The 17,412-nt window shown below is 37.8% G+C and overlaps 1 protein-coding gene across 2 annotated transcripts; it reads right to left on the reverse strand.

The window, feature by feature from the left end:
* Positions 1–14,345: 14,345 nt before the first annotated feature.
* LOC127972504 (uncharacterized) lies at positions 14,346–17,288 on the reverse strand. Of its 2 annotated transcripts, none has more exons than XM_052576039.1 (3): positions 15,624–17,288; positions 15,468–15,537; positions 14,346–14,774 (listed from the first exon to the last, which is right to left on the reverse strand). In XM_052576039.1, exon 1 carries the CDS (start codon positions 17,192–17,194, stop codon positions 15,821–15,823), a length of 1,374 nt encoding a protein of 457 aa, XP_052431999.1. In that variant the 5' UTR covers positions 17,195–17,288; the 3' UTR covers positions 14,346–14,774; positions 15,468–15,537; positions 15,624–15,820. The 2 variants fall into 2 exon arrangements, with proteins under 2 accessions (XP_052431999.1, XP_052432000.1); XM_052576040.1 differs by having other exon boundaries at positions 14,346–14,840.
* Positions 17,289–17,412: the final 124 nt, after the last annotated feature.

The following is a 17,412-nucleotide window of genomic DNA, read 5'->3' on the forward strand; positions in this document are numbered from 1 at the left end:
AACATTGCTACATGTACTGCATTAAGCTAACTGAGACTTATACAGTACTTGCATGTTGTTTCCTTCTATTGTCATCATTAGTAAATCGCTTTGTGAGGATGGAGGAGTCCACAGCGGCATCCTGGAAATGGTCCAGTGACATGGATGAGACGCTCCATCACTCCAGCTCTTACTGTCTCATCAGGACCAGATGCTGCTGTGGTCTCTTCATCCTCAGTGACCCCAGAGCAGCGAGAGCATCTAGAGAAAGACCAAAAGAAACTGAGAATGTGATTTTGGTAAGGTTTGTTCTGCTGGTTTCTGTTTATACAATGAAGGCTGACTTTTAGAAGCTTCCAAAGCATCATCAACAAATGTCATGCAGTTTTTATCTGAAGTGATTGACAGTGCTCTTATTACAGGGACATACAATCCCCTGATCAACCTGGAGAAAAGAGCCTTGCTCAAGGACATACTGGTGTGTTTTTGAACCAGCAACCCTCTGCTCACCAGTTCAGTGGTTTAGCCCATTACAAAAGTAATAAATCTACAACAACAGAAAAATGCATGTAATTGTAATAATGAAATTAACTTTGGCAAGAAATGGAAAGCTGACAACATGAGATGTAAAATGTTTCACTCTGTGTAAATGTAGCGGTTGAGAGACCTGAACACATTAGCGTACTCCGCTCAGGGGCCACACACATAACCTCCATAAATCTGGTCAAAGATGCCAAATCATGCTCCGAGCTTGTGTCAACAGATCGTGTCTGAGAGGAACCTCCAATGGAGGGCTGGCTAGCAGACTGACCAGGTCCGAGAACCACAACTGAGTGGGCCACCGCGGGGCTACCAGCAGCAAGTCTGATTGTACTCTGAACAGGATTACTGGGAGCAACAGGACAGGTGGAAAATCATAAAGATTGGTCTTGGTTCCCTGAATAGGGAACAAGATGCTGCGTGGTAAATAAATTGATGTGATGGTATAAGGGCTTCAAAAACCGCAGGTGTTCCCAAAGCGATGACGTCATCACAGCATCTCATTCCCTATTCAGGGAACCAAGGTGTTACCCTGGCAACAAATCTGTGTGTATATTATTAAGTTGGCTTGAGAAAGACATGCTAGCAAACATTCTAATCATGCTAGAAACATGCTAGCAACATGCTTATCATGGTAAAATCATGCTAGCAACATGCTAGTCATGCTAGTAACATGCTAGCAACATGCTAGTCGCATGCTAATCATGCTAGAAACGTGCTAGCAACATGCTAATCATGCTAGAGACATGTTAGCGACATGCTAGCAAAAACATGCTAATCATGCAAGAAACATGCTAGCAACATGCTAATCATGCTAAAATCATGCTTGCAACATGCTAGTAGCATGCTAATCATCCTATAAACATTCTAGCAACATGCTAATCATGCTAGTCGAATGCTACTAACTTGCTAATCATGCTAGCGACATGGCTAGTCACTTGCTAATTATGTTAGCGACATGCTAGCAACATGCTAATCATGCTAGAAACATGCTAGTCACATGCTAATCATGCTAGAAACATGCTAATCATGCTAGCAACTTGTTAGTCGCATACTAATCACGCTAGAAGCATGCTAGAGACATGCTAGTAACTTCCTAATCATGATAGCGACATGGCTAGTCACTTGCTAATTATGCTAGCGACATGCTAGATACCTTGCTAATCATGCTAAGTACATGCTAGTCACTTGCTTATCATGCTAGCAACATGCTAGCAACTTTGCTAATCATGCTAATGACATGGTAGTCACTTGCTTGTTATGCTAGCAATATGTTAATCACTGTCTTTTTTAAACTTCTTAAACTTTTCAAACTTTTTAAACTTTCTGGTCAGGCTTTCTCAAGCCAACTTAAAGTTTGTCTTGACAAACTTTTTTATCTAGTTATTATTATTATTTATTTTGTATTTATGATTTTAAGTGTACTGCCTTAATGTTTTAATGTTTGCATTGTTTTATAATAATAATAATAATAATAATAATAATAATAATAATAATAATAAAAACACTGTATAAAAGGCTTTAATCTACCGTTGTTTTTTTTTTGTGCCATGACGTGACAACATTGGATAGAGAAATTAGTTTACAAGCTTCCTTACAAACGGGTGCATATTCATTATTATTATTATCATAGTCATAATCATCATTTATTTAATTATTATTTACTCTTACAGTTACTGCGTTTCTGGTCTCAAATTGTTGCTTTTTACTTACAGTTTATGAATTTCTTTCATGATGGTTATTTTCTATACACTGAATGTTGTAACAAAGGTAATAACTCCAGTCTATGGTCAAAGCTTATAAGACTGCATAGGTTAACTCAAACCTGAAGAGATGTCAGACAACAGATGAGGTGAGCTAATCATAGACTGAAGACCCAGGTAAAGAATTAATGAATCTGTATATTATAGCTTTATAGTTTTGTATTGTTTGTAGTGTGATCAACTTTTGCGTAAGTACTAGTAGACATTAGAGAAGTAAGGTAATATTTAAATTATATTTGATCAAATGAACGAAATGACTCGAAAAACGATTCGTTAATTTTGCTGAACGAGACTTAAAGGTCGGAGTCGGTAAAATACTGCGGTCGCGTATAAACTGCGTATTACGGTAATACCGTCTGAAAACTGATCTGAATGGAGTGCTCTTCCAGCAAACGCTACTTTTTCCCCCAACACACAGTCCGTTACTGTCTGATGCTGAATACCAAAATAAAAAGCCTCTAATACTCATATTACAAAATAAGAACAATAATATATGTTTGCTGCATCTCTACATTTGAAAAGCTATACAAATAAAAGTTCTAGAATGCACAGACTGGTTCCACCTTAGACAGACAGTACAGTGTCAGCTTCATGCTGCTGCATCTACTTTCAAATATCTATAAAAATAAAAGTTATAGATTGCACAGACCACTTTCACCTCAGATTGAGAGTACACCTTACCACCATCTCAGCTGCATCGTTTCAGGACTGTCTGATGCGTAATTACAAAATAAAAGCCCCCCAAATATCATAAATGAGATGCTGCATCTCTACATTCAAAAATCTATAAAAATAAAAGTTAAAGATTGCACAGACCACTTTCACGTCAGATTGACGGTACACCTTGCCACAATCTCAGCTGCATCGTTTCAGGACAGTCTGATATGGAATTACAAAATAAGAGCCTCCCAAATTTCATAAACAAGCTTCTGCATCTCTATTTTCAAAAATCTATAAAAATCTAAGTTCTAGATTGCACAGGCCACTTTCACCTCAGATTGAGAGTACACCTTGCCACAATGTCAGCTGCATCGTTTCAGGACAGTCTGATGTGGAATTACAAAATAAGAGCCTCCCAAATCTCATAAACAAGCTTCTGCATCTCTACTTTCAAAAATCTATAAAAACAAACGTTATAGATTGCACAGACCACTTTCACCTCAGATTGAGAGTACACCTTGCCACAATGTCAGCTGCATCGTTTCAGGACAGTCTGATGAGTAATTACAAAATAAAAGCCTCCCAAATCTCATAAAAAAGCTGCTGCATCTCTAATTTCAAAAATATAAAAAAATAAAAGTTATAGATTGCACAGGCCACTTTCACCTCAGATTGAGAGTGCACCTTGCCACAATGTCAGCTGCATCGTTTCAGGACAGTCTGATGTGAAATTACAAAATAAGAGCCTCTCAAATCTCATAAACAAGCTTCTGCATAAAATATATAAAAATATACAAAAATAAAAGTTAAAGATTGCACAGACCACTTTCACCTCAGATTGAGAGTACACCTTGCCACAATGTCAGCTGCATCGTTTCAGGACAGTCTGATGTGTAATTACAAAATAAGAGCCTCACAAATCTCATAAATGGGATGCTGCATCTCTATTTTCAAAAATCTATAAAAATCTATGTTATAGATTGCACAGGCCACTTTCACCTCAGATTGAGAGTACACCTTGCCACAATGACAGGAGCATCGTTTCAGGACTGTCTGATGTGTAATTACAAAATAAGAGGCCCCAAATATCATAAATGAGATGCTGCATCTCTACATTCAAAAATCTATAAAAATAAAAGTTATAGATTGCACAGGCCACTTTCACCTCAGATTGAGAGTACACCTTGCCACAATGTCAGCTGCATCGTTTCAGGACAGTCTGATGTGGAATTACAAAATAAGAGCCCCCCAAATCTCATAAACAAGCTTCTGCATCTCTACTTTCAAAAATCTATAAAAACAAACGTTATAGATTGCACAGACCACTTTCACCTCAGATTGAGAGTACACCTTGCCACAATGTCAGCTGCATCGTTTCAGGACTGTCTGATGTGGAATTACAAAATAAGAGCCCCCCAAATATCATAAATGAAATGCTGCATCTCTACATTCAAAAATCTATAAAAATAAAAGTTATTGATTGCACAGACCACTTTCACCTCAGATTGAGAGTACACCTTGCCACAATGACAGGTGCATCGTTTCAGGACTGTCTAATGTGTAATTACAAAATAAGAGCCCCCCAAATATCATAAATGAGATGCTGCATCTCTACATTCAAAAATCTATAAAAATAAAAATTATAGATTGCACAGGCCACTTTCACCTCAGATTGAGAGTACACCTTGCCACAATGTCAGCTGCATCGTTTCAGGACTGTCTGATGTGTAATTACAAAATAAGAGCCCCCCAAATATCATAAATGAGATGCTGCATCTCTACATTCAAAAATCTATAAAAATAAAAGTTATTGATTGCACAGACGACTTTCACCTCAGATTGAGAGTACACCTTGCCACAATGTCAGCTGCATCGTTTCAGGACAGTCTGATGTGGAATTACAAAATAAGAGCCTCCCAAATCTCATAAATGAGATGCTGCATCTCTACATTCAAAAATCTATAAAAATAAAAGTTATAGATTGCACAGACGACTTTCATGTTAGATTGTGAGTACACCTTGCCACAATCTCAGCTGCATCGTTTCAGGACAGTCTGATATGGAATTAAAAAATAAGAGCCTCCCAAATTTCATAAATAAGATGCTGCATCTCTACTTTCAAAAATGTATATTTAAAAAAGTTATAGATTGCACAGACTACTTTCACCTCATATTGAGAGTACACCTTGCCACAATGTCAGCTGCATCGTTTCAGGACAGTCTGATGTGAAATTTCAAAATAAGAGCCTCTCAAATCTCGTAAACAAGCTTCTGCATAAAATATATAAAAATATATAAAAATAAAAGTTAAAGATTGCACAGACCACTTTCACCTCAGATTGAGAGTACACCTTGCCACAATGTCAGCTGCATCGTTTCAGGACAGTCTGATGTGAAATTACAAAATAAGAGCCTCACAAATCTCATAAATGGGATGCTGCATCTCTATTTTCAAAAATCTATAAAAATCTCTTTTATAGATTGCACAGACCACTTTCACCTCAGATTGAGAGTACACCTTGCCACAATGTCAGCTGCATCGTTTCAGGACAGTCTGATGTGTAATTACAAAATAGGAGCCCCCCAAATATCATAAATGAGATGCTGCATCTCTACATTCAAAAATCTATCAAAATAAAAGTTATAGATTGCACAGACGACTTTCACCTCAGATTGAGAGTACACCTTGCCACAATGTCAGATGCATTGTTTCAGGACGGTCTGATGTGAGATTTTCAAAATAAGAGCCTAACAAATCTCATAAATGGGATGCTGCATCTCTATTTTCAAAAATATTTAAAAATCTAAGTTATGGATTGCACAGGCCACTTTCACCTCAGATTGAGAGTACACCTTGCCACAATGTCAGCTGCATCGTTTCAGGACAGTCTGATGTGTAATTACAAAATAAGAGCCCCCCAAATATCATAAATGAGATGCTGCATCTCTACATTCAAAAATCTATAAAAATCTAAGTTATAGATTGCACAGGCCACTTTCACCTCAGATTGAGAGTACACCTTGCCACAATGTCAGATGCATTGTTTCAGGACGGTCTGATGTGAGATTTTCAAAATAAGAGCCTCCCAAATCTCATAAACAAGCTTCTGCAGTCTATATGCAATCTATAAAAATTTTTCATATGTAATTTTGAAAGTAGAGCTGAAGCAGCTTGTTTATGAGATTTGAGAGGCTCTTATTTTGTAATTACACATCAGACCGTCCTGAAACGATGCAGCTGACATTTTGGCAAGGTGTACTCTAAATCTGAGGTGAAAGTGGCCTGTGCAATCAATAATTTTTTTAAATATATAATTTCGAAAATAGAGATGCTGCAGCTTATTTTTTAGATTTGGGAGGCTTTTATTTTGTAATTACACATCAGACTGTCCTGAAACGATGCAGCTGACATTGTGGCAAGGTGTACTCTCAATCTGAGGTGAAAGTGGCCTGTGCAATCTATAACTTTACATTTTATAGATTTTCTGAAATAGATGCAGCATCTCATTTATGATATTTGGGAGGCTGTTATTTTGTAATTCCACATCAGACTGTCCTGAAACGATGCAGCTGACATTGTGGCAAGGTGTACTCTCAATCTGAGGTGAAAGTGGCCTGTGCAATCTAGAATTTAGATTTTTATAGATTTTTGAATATAGGGATGCAGCATCCTATTTATGAGATTTGGGAGGCTCTTATTTTGTAATCTCACATCAGACCATCCTGAAACAATGCATCTGACATTGTGGTAAGGTGTACTCTCAATCTGAGGTGAAAGTGGCCTGTGCAATCTATAACTTAGATTTTTAAAGATTTTTGAAAATAGAGATGCAGCATCCCATTTATGAGATTTGGGAGGCTCTTATTTTGTAATCTCACATCAGACCGTCCTGAAACAATGCATCTGACATTGTGGCAAGGTGTACTCTCAATCTGAGGTGAAAGTGGCCTGTGCAATCTATAACTTAGATTTTTATAGATTTTTGAATGTAGAGATGCAGCATCTCATTTATGATATTTGGGGGGCTCTTATTTTGTAATTACACATCAGACTGTCCTGAAACGATGCAGCTGACATTGTGGCAAGGTGTACTCTCAATCTGAGGTGAAAGTGGCCTGTGCAATCCATAACTTAGATTTTTAAAGATTTTTGAAAATAGAGATGCAGCATCCCATTTATGAGATTTGTTAGGCTCTTATTTTGAAAATCTCACATCAGACCGTCCTGAAACAATGCATCTGACATTGTGGCAAGGTGTACTCTCAATCTGAGGTGAAAGTCGTCTGTGCAATCTATAACTTTTATTTTGATAGATTTTTGAATGTAGAGATGCAGCATCTCATTTATGATATTTGGGGGGCTCCTATTTTGTAATTACACATCAGACTGTCCTGAAACGATGCAGCTGACATTGTGGCAAGGTGTACTCTCAATCTGAGGTGAAAGTGGTCTGTGCAATCTTTAACTTTTATTTTTATATATTTTTATATATTTTATGCAGAAGCTTGTTTACGAGATTTGAGAGGCTCTTATTTTGAAATTTCACATCAGACTGTCCTGAAACGATGCAGCTGACATTGTGGCAAGGTGTACTCTCAATATGAGGTGAAAGTAGTCTGTGCAATCTATAACTTTTTTAAATATACATTTTTGAAAGTAGAGATGCAGCATCTTATTTATGAAATTTGGGAGGCTCTTATTTTTTAATTCCATATCAGACTGTCCTGAAACGATGCAGCTGAGATTGTGGCAAGGTGTACTCACAATCTAACATGAAAGTGGTCTGTGCAATCTATAACTTTTATTTTTATAGATTTTTGAATGTAGAGATGCAGCATCTCATTTATGATATTTGGGGGGCTTTTATTTTGTAATTACGCATCAGACTGTCCTGAAACGATGCAGCTGACATTGTGGCAAGGTGTACTCTCAATCTGAGGTGAAAGTGGTCTGTGCAATCTATAACGTTTGTTTTTATAGATTTTTGAAAGTAGAGATGCAGAAGCTTGTTTATGAGATTTGGGAGGCTCTTATTTTGTAATTCAACATCAGACCGTCCTAAAACGATGCATCTGACATTGTGGCAAGGTGTACTCTCAATCTGAGGTGAAAGTGGCCTGTGCAATCTATAACTTAGATTTTTATAGATTTTTGAATATAGAGATGCAGCATCCCATTTATGAGATTTGTGAGGCTCTTATTTTGTAATTACGCATCAGACCATCCTGAAACGATGCATCTGACATTTTGGCAAGGTGTACTCTCAATCTGAGGTGAAAGTGGTCTGTGCAATCTATAACGTTTGTTTTTATAGATTTTTGAAAGTAGAGATGCAGAAGCTTGTTTATGAGATTTGGGAGGCTCTTATTTTGTAATTCCACATCAGACTGTCCTGAAACGATGCAGCTGACATTGTGGCAAGGTGTACTCTCAATCTGAGGTGAAAGTGGCCTGTGCAATCTATAGCTTAGATTTTTATAGATTTTTGAAAATAGAAATGCAGCATCCCATTTATGAGATTTGTGAGGCTCTTATTTTGTAATTCAACATCAGACCGTCCTGAAACGATGCATCTGACATTGTGGCAAGGTGTACTCTCAATCTGAGGTGAAAGTGGTCTGTGCAATCTATAACGTTTGTTTTTATAGATTTTTGAAAGTAGAGATGCAGAAGCTTGTTTATGAGATTTGGGAGGCTCTTATTTTGTAATTCAACATCAGACTGTCCTGAAACGATGCAGCTGACATTGTGGCAAGGTGTACTCTCAATTTGAGGTGAAAGTGGTTTGTGCAATCTATAACGTTTGTTTTTATAGATTTTTGAAAGTAGAGATGCAGAAGCTTGTTTATGAGATTTGGGAGGCTCTTATTTTGTAATTCAACATCAGACCGTCCTAAAACGATGCATCTGACATTGTGGCAAGGTGTACTCTCAATCTGAGGTGAAAGTGGCCTGTGCAATCTATAACTTAGATTTTTATAGATTTTTGAATATAGAGATGCAGCATCCCATTTATGAGATTTGTGAGGCTCTTATTTTGTAATTACGCATCAGACCATCCTGAAACGATGCATCTGACATTGTGGCAAGGTGTACTCTCAATCTGAGGTGAAAGTGGTCTGTGCAATCTATAACGTTTGTTTTTATAGATTTTTGAAAGTAGAGATGCAGAAGCTTGTTTATGAGATTTGGGAGGCTCTTATTTTGTAATTCCACATCAGACTGTCCTGAAACGATGCAGCTGACATTGTGGCAAGGTGTACTCTCAATCTGAGGTGAAAGTGGCCTGTGCAATCTATAGCTTAGATTTTTATAGATTTTTGAAAATAGAAATGCAGCATCCCATTTATGAGATTTGTGAGGCTCTTATTTTGTAATTCAACATCAGACCGTCCTGAAACGATGCATCTGACATTGTGGCAAGGTGTACTCTCAATCTGAGGTGAAAGTGGTCTGTGCAATCTATAACGTTTGTTTTTATAGATTTTTGAAAGTAGAGATGCAGAAGCTTGTTTATGAGATTTGGGAGGCTCTTATTTTGTAATTCAACATCAGACTGTCCTGAAACGATGCAGCTGACATTGTGGCAAGGTGTACTCTCAATCTGAGGTGAAAGTGGCCTGTGCAATCTATAACAGATTTTTAAAGATTTTTGAAAATAGAGATGCAGCATCCCATTTATGAGATTTGTTAGGCTCTTATTTTGAAAATCTCACATCAGACCGTCCTGAAACAATGCATCTGACATTGTGGCAAGGTGTACTCTCAATCTGAGGTGAAAGTCGTCTGTGCAATCTATAACTTTTATTTTGATAGATTTTTGAATGTAGAGATGCAGCATCTCATTTATGATATTTGGGGGGCTCCTATTTTGTAATTACACATCAGACTGTCCTGAAACGATGCAGCTGACATTGTGGCAAGGTGTACTCTCAATCTGAGGTGAAAGTGGTCTGTGCAATCTATAAAATAGATTTTTATAGATTTTTGAAAATAGAGATGCAGAATCCCATTTATGAGATTTGTGAGGCTCTTATTTTGTAATTTCACATCAGACTGTCCTGAAACGATGCAGCTGACATTGTGGCAAGGTGTACTCTCAATCTAAGGTGAAAGTGGTCTGTGCAATCTTTAACTTTTATTTTTATATATTTTTATATATTTTATGCAGAAGCTTGTTTACGAGATTTGAGAGGCTCTTATTTTGAAATTTCACATCAGACTGTCCTGAAACGATGCAGCTGACATTGTGGCAAGGTGTACTCTCAATATGAGGTGAAAGTAGTCTGTGCAATCTATAACTTTTTTAAATATACATTTTTGAAAGTAAAGATGCAGCATCTAATTTATGAAATTTGGGAGGCTCTTATTTTTTAATTCCATATCAGACTGTCCTGAAACGATGCAGCTGAGATTGTGGCAAGGTGTACTCACAATCTAACATGAAAGTGGTCTGTGCAATCTATAACTTTTATTTTTATAGATTTTTGAATGTAGAGATGCAGCATCTCATTTATGATATTTGGGGGGCTCTTATTTTGTAATTACACATCAGACTGTCCTGAAACGATGCAGCTGACATTGTGGCAAGGTGTACTCTCAATCTGAGGTGAAAGTGGTCTGCGCAATCTATAACTTTTATTTTTAAAGATTTTTGAATGTATAGATGCAGCATCTTATTTATGATATTTGGGGGGCTTTTATTTTGTAATTACGCATCAGACTGTCCTGAAACGATGCAGCTGACATTGTGGCAAGGTGTACTCTCAATCTGAGGTGAAAGTGGTCTGTGCAATCTATAACGTTTGTTTTTATAGATTTTTGAAAGTAGAGATGCAGAAGCTTGTTTATGAGATTTGGGAGGCTCTTATTTTGTAATTCCACATCAGACTGTCCTGAAACGATGCAGCTGACATTGTGGCAAGGTGTACTCTCAATCTGAGGTGAAAGTGGCCTGTGCAATCTATAACTTAGATTTTTATAGATTTTTGAAAATAGAGATGCAGCATCCCATTTATGAGATTTGGGAGGCTTTTATTTTGTAATTACACATCAGACTGTCCTGAAACGATGCATCTGACATTGTGGCAAGGTGTACTCTCAATATGAGGTGAAAGTAGTCTGTGCAATCTGTAACTTTTTTAAATATACATTTTTGAAAGTAGAGATGCAGCATCTTATTTATGAAATTTGGGAGGCTCTTATTTTTTAATTCCATATCAGACTGTCCTGAAACGATGCAGCTGAGATTGTGGCAAGGTGTACTCACAATCTAACATGAAAGTGGTCTGTGCAATCTATAACTTTTATTTTTATAGATTTTTGAATGTAGAGATGCAGCATATCATTTATGATATTTGGGGGCTCTTATTTTGTAATTACACATCAGACTGTCCTGAAACGATGCAGCTGACATTGTGGCAAGGTGTACTCTCAATCTGAGGTGAAAGTGGTCTGTGCAATCTATAACTTAGATTTTTATAGATTTTTGAATATAGAGATGCAGCATCCCATTTATGAGATTTGTGAGGCTCTTATTTTGTAATTACGCATCAGACCATCCTGAAACGATGCATCTGACATTGTGGCAAGGTGTACTCTCAATCTGAGGTGAAAGTGGTCTGTGCAATCTATAACGTTTGTTTTTATAGATTTTTGAAAGTAGAGATGCAGAAGCTTGTTTATGAGATTTGGGAGGCTCTTATTTTGTAATTCCACATCAGACTGTCCTGAAACGATGCAGCTGACATTGTGGCAAGGTGTACTCTCAATCTGAGGTGAAAGTGGCCTGTGCAATCTATAGCTTAGATTTTTATAGATTTTTGAAAATAGAAATGCAGCATCCCATTTATGAGATTTGTGAGGCTCTTATTTTGTAATTCAACATCAGACCGTCCTGAAACGATGCATCTGACATTGTGGCAAGGTGTACTCTCAATCTGAGGTGAAAGTGGTCTGTGCAATCTATAACGTTTGTTTTTATAGATTTTTGAAAGTAGAGATGCAGAAGCTTGTTTATGAGATTTGGGAGGCTCTTATTTTGTAATTCAACATCAGACTGTCCTGAAACGATGCAGCTGACATTGTGGCAAGGTGTACTCTCAATCTGAGGTGAAAGTGGCCTGTGCAATCTATAACAGATTTTTAAAGATTTTTGAAAATAGAGATGCAGCATCCCATTTATGAGATTTGTTAGGCTCTTATTTTGAAAATCTCACATCAGACCGTCCTGAAACAATGCATCTGACATTGTGGCAAGGTGTACTCTCAATCTGAGGTGAAAGTCGTCTGTGCAATCTATAACTTTTATTTTGATAGATTTTTGAATGTAGAGATGCAGCATCTCATTTATGATATTTGGGGGGCTCCTATTTTGTAATTACACATCAGACTGTCCTGAAACGATGCAGCTGACATTGTGGCAAGGTGTACTCTCAATCTGAGGTGAAAGTGGTCTGTGCAATCTATAAAATAGATTTTTATAGATTTTTGAAAATAGAGATGCAGAATCCCATTTATGAGATTTGTGAGGCTCTTATTTTGTAATTTCACATCAGACTGTCCTGAAACGATGCAGCTGACATTGTGGCAAGGTGTACTCTCAATCTAAGGTGAAAGTGGTCTGTGCAATCTTTAACTTTTATTTTTATATATTTTTATATATTTTATGCAGAAGCTTGTTTACGAGATTTGAGAGGCTCTTATTTTGAAATTTCACATCAGACTGTCCTGAAACGATGCAGCTGACATTGTGGCAAGGTGTACTCTCAATATGAGGTGAAAGTAGTCTGTGCAATCTATAACTTTTTTAAATATACATTTTTGAAAGTAAAGATGCAGCATCTAATTTATGAAATTTGGGAGGCTCTTATTTTTTAATTCCATATCAGACTGTCCTGAAACGATGCAGCTGAGATTGTGGCAAGGTGTACTCACAATCTAACATGAAAGTGGTCTGTGCAATCTATAACTTTTATTTTTATAGATTTTTGAATGTAGAGATGCAGCATCTCATTTATGATATTTGGGGGGCTCTTATTTTGTAATTACACATCAGACTGTCCTGAAACGATGCAGCTGACATTGTGGCAAGGTGTACTCTCAATCTGAGGTGAAAGTGGTCTGCGCAATCTATAACTTTTATTTTTAAAGATTTTTGAATGTATAGATGCAGCATCTTATTTATGATATTTGGGGGGCTTTTATTTTGTAATTACGCATCAGACTGTCCTGAAACGATGCAGCTGACATTGTGGCAAGGTGTACTCTCAATCTGAGGTGAAAGTGGTCTGTGCAATCTATAACGTTTGTTTTTATAGATTTTTGAAAGTAGAGATGCAGAAGCTTGTTTATGAGATTTGGGAGGCTCTTATTTTGTAATTCCACATCAGACTGTCCTGAAACGATGCAGCTGACATTGTGGCAAGGTGTACTCTCAATCTGAGGTGAAAGTGGCCTGTGCAATCTATAACTTAGATTTTTATAGATTTTTGAAAATAGAGATGCAGCATCCCATTTATGAGATTTGGGAGGCTTTTATTTTGTAATTACACATCAGACTGTCCTGAAACGATGCATCTGACATTGTGGCAAGGTGTACTCTCAATATGAGGTGAAAGTAGTCTGTGCAATCTGTAACTTTTTTAAATATACATTTTTGAAAGTAGAGATGCAGCATCTTATTTATGAAATTTGGGAGGCTCTTATTTTTTAATTCCATATCAGACTGTCCTGAAACGATGCAGCTGAGATTGTGGCAAGGTGTACTCACAATCTAACATGAAAGTGGTCTGTGCAATCTATAACTTTTATTTTTATAGATTTTTGAATGTAGAGATGCAGCATATCATTTATGATATTTGGGGGCTCTTATTTTGTAATTACACATCAGACTGTCCTGAAACGATGCAGCTGACATTGTGGCAAGGTGTACTCTCAATCTGAGGTGAAAGTGGTCTGTGCAATCTATAACGTTTGTTTTTATAGATTTTTGAAAGTAGAGATGCAGAAGCTTGTTTATGAGATTTGGGAGGCTCTTATTTTGTAATTCCACATCAGACTGTCCTGAAACGATGCAGCTGACATTGTGGCAAGGTGTACTCTCAATCTGAGGTGAAAGTGGCTTGTGCAATCTATAACTTAGATTTTTATAGATTTTTGAAAATAGAGATGCAGCATCCCATTTATGAGATTTGGGAGGCTCTTATTTTGTAATTACACATCAGACTGTCCTGAAACGATGTGTAACCCTTATTACGAGGTAGTAATAACGTACATAGATTTAATAGTCTAAAGTAGTCATTGAGGTTATCATAAATACGATTTGGACCAGAATCAGAAGACGCTAAATTGTTAAGAGCCTGAGAATTGAAGATCAATTAAAAAGGAATACCACACCAGAATGACAGTTTAGACAAACCTGTATTAAATTCACAGGGTGAAACATACATACAAGCAAAAACACATTTATGAAAAATAACAAACTAAAATAATAAAGTGCGCACAAAAACAAAACAAAACCCTCTCGTATCAGAATCGTTGAGCTCAGTTCGTCCTCGGTTCGTTTTGCCTTGGTTGACAAAAGTTCAGTTTCACCGTTGGGGCCCTTTTTTTTAACTCTGAGTTAGTTTTTGTCCTACCACAACGAAGATGAAGAGGATGATCCAGGCAGTTCGTCTAAAGTCAGAGTCACAAACACGGTTGGCTCGCCACCCAGCCACCCGGACTGGGAATCTATGAATCTCTGGGAGAACGTCTGGAACGTGTGGATCTGTATCACTCCGTGGAAAGGATCTCTGCACGATGTTTCCAACTCTTTACCAAAACCTGACCTATAAATAAGGCCAAATCATTTCTTTCAATTACCATTCAGTGAATAAATGGACTGCTACAGGCTTCTACAAAATAAAATGAGATAATATTTCAGTACACCTATAATGCAGTATAAAAATCTTTCTCTCGTTGTACAACAGCTCTTATGTTTCTTCTCAGGTATCAAAACCATATAAATTTCTCTCTAGTATCAAAATTAAATTTACATAAATTACATCCTCCATAAAGACACATTTCAAAATCAAGTTTTATGAAACCTTACGGTAGTAACATTAACAGTATGAAGAATAAAACTGCATAAATTGCATGTAAACATTAATCAAATTGTATCACTTTAAATTAGAGGCATTAAAGCGTTAGTGTGCTTATTTATCCCCCTCTGCACCGGTAACAGTGGAAAGAATGCACTAAAAATTATTACCTCTTTAAGCTTCAGTGACCACAATTAAATCTACAATTTTTAACATCATTATTTAACAAACTAACTATTTATCAACAGTATGAAAAGTTAACATTTCTTTATGGTTTCAAACACATTAACCAGTATTTCGCTAGCCTATTGTGGCTAATTACCTTATTAACATATGCACACTGCAGGCTTTAAACCTTACACTTTTAGCTTTACACAATGAGCACCTTTGCCTGGCCTGTTAGCATGAATATTAGCGATCTCAGACAGATAAACAACTCACCATTTTAACGGAATTCACTGCTTTTAGCTCCGTGATAACAGTGGATTCAGGCACAGCTTTCGTTTACACTCTATATTACAATAAGGTATAGTTAGTATAATCGATAATGATTACAGAACTCGTTTAATTAACTTTATATTGTTTCGTTCATCTTACCAAGCAGATAACGCAGCCTTCTATGCTCAAATGCAAGCGCCAAAAGAACGTGCAGTGACACAAAACTAGAGGCGTAACTGTAACGGAGCCTAGCTGGCAGCTGATTGGTCAGTTCAGTACCTCATAAAATTCACCCATTGGCTCACTCACAAGTCCATCAAAGATACAAAATGAAAGTTAACCCTTTCGTGACTGGGTTAGACAGCTAAATAGGGTTTCTCATTATAAAACCTGGCTACACTCTCCCCCTTTGAACTCATGTACGTCCCTGTACATGGCAATGGTTGAACTGTTTGTATCTCAGGGTACAGAACAGAAGGATATGAGTTCTCACCCTCACTTAAGATGTCAGCCACAGCTGTGGTTAACCCCTGAAAGAATGATTTAACCACTGTGACAAAGGGGTTTCCGAGTTCAGTATAGTCAAGTCTCTTTGACGGCTGACGGTTTCTCTCTGATCTCCTGACTGTTGTATCCTTTATTTCCTCTTCTGGTTCTTTACGGTTCATCTCCTTTCCACTCTCTAACATGTCAGAGAACACTGGAAGCTGCTCAATTTGGATGTCATCATCAGGTAAGTTTTGTTCCTCCACAGGGTTTTTACTAGCAGGTAAGTTACTTTCGGTCATAACGATTTCATCCACTTGTTCATCAAGCATGACTCTTTCGGTAAGTAGGTCCTCAGTGTCGTAGTGGTGACAGTTAGGGTCATTAAGTGTGAGAGGACTGTTTGAGGCACCATTGGACATATCAGGTGGCTTGTTAATCTCAGGAGTGCAATCAACATTTTGAGCATTTACAGGACTCTCAACAGGACAATTGCTTGGAGGTTCAGTATGCTGTTTATCCTGCACAGTAGACATAGGTGGATCAGGCTGCACTAGACGGTCATGGACTGTGGGAAACTGAGCATTTTGGGGTTCTCTGAAATAGTAAGCAGGAATGATCTCATCTTCATCGTCTGAGAAATTATTTTCATCCACAGTAGGATTTGCACGGGTTGCTGGTCTGCGCCTTGTGGGCTGCTGGTCAGGCGCCTTGTTGACCTCTGTAGACAAGTAACCACACGGAAGGAGTAAGTCCCTATGCAGTGTTCTCAAAGGACCATCCTGATTTTCAGGTTTGACTGTATAGACGGGCAGGGTACCTGCTCTCCTCACCACCACATGGACAATTGACTCCCACTTGTCTGAAATCTTATGTTTTCCTCGAATGCGAACGTTTCTGACCAATACTCGGTCTCCAGCTTCCAAGTCCGAAGCAGTCACATGCCTGTCATACCTCACTTTGTTCTTGCGTGCTATCTTTGCAGCATTTTCAATTGCTATCTTGTAGCTGTCTTCAAGTCGTGACTTAAGGTTTTGCACATACTCTGCGTGTGATGTTTGCTGACCCCCTTGCACTGGCAATCCAAACGCCAAATCAACTGGCAGACGAGGCTGACGTCCGAACATCAGTTCATATGGTGTGAATCCTGTCACCTCATTCCTGGTGCAATTATAAGCGTGGACCAGGGGTTTTACAAAATCACGCCAACGAGATTTTTCTGGGCTTTCAAGAGTACCTAGCATGTTTAGTAGGGTGCGATTAAATCGCTCAACGGGGTTGCCCCTAGGGTGGTATGGGGTTGTTCTTACTTTATGTATGCCGGCCACTCGACAGAGTTCTTTTATCGTGCTGGACTTGAAATCACGTCCCTGATCACTGTGTAACTTTTCTGGCATTCCATAGTTCACCATAAAGTTTTCCCACAGACACTTTGCCACTGTGCGGGCCTTTTGGTTAGGTG

This window comes from Carassius gibelio, chromosome B15 (genome assembly GCF_023724105.1).
Source record: "Carassius gibelio isolate Cgi1373 ecotype wild population from Czech Republic chromosome B15, carGib1.2-hapl.c, whole genome shotgun sequence".
Classification (NCBI taxonomy): Eukaryota; Metazoa; Chordata; class Actinopteri; order Cypriniformes; family Cyprinidae; genus Carassius; species Carassius gibelio.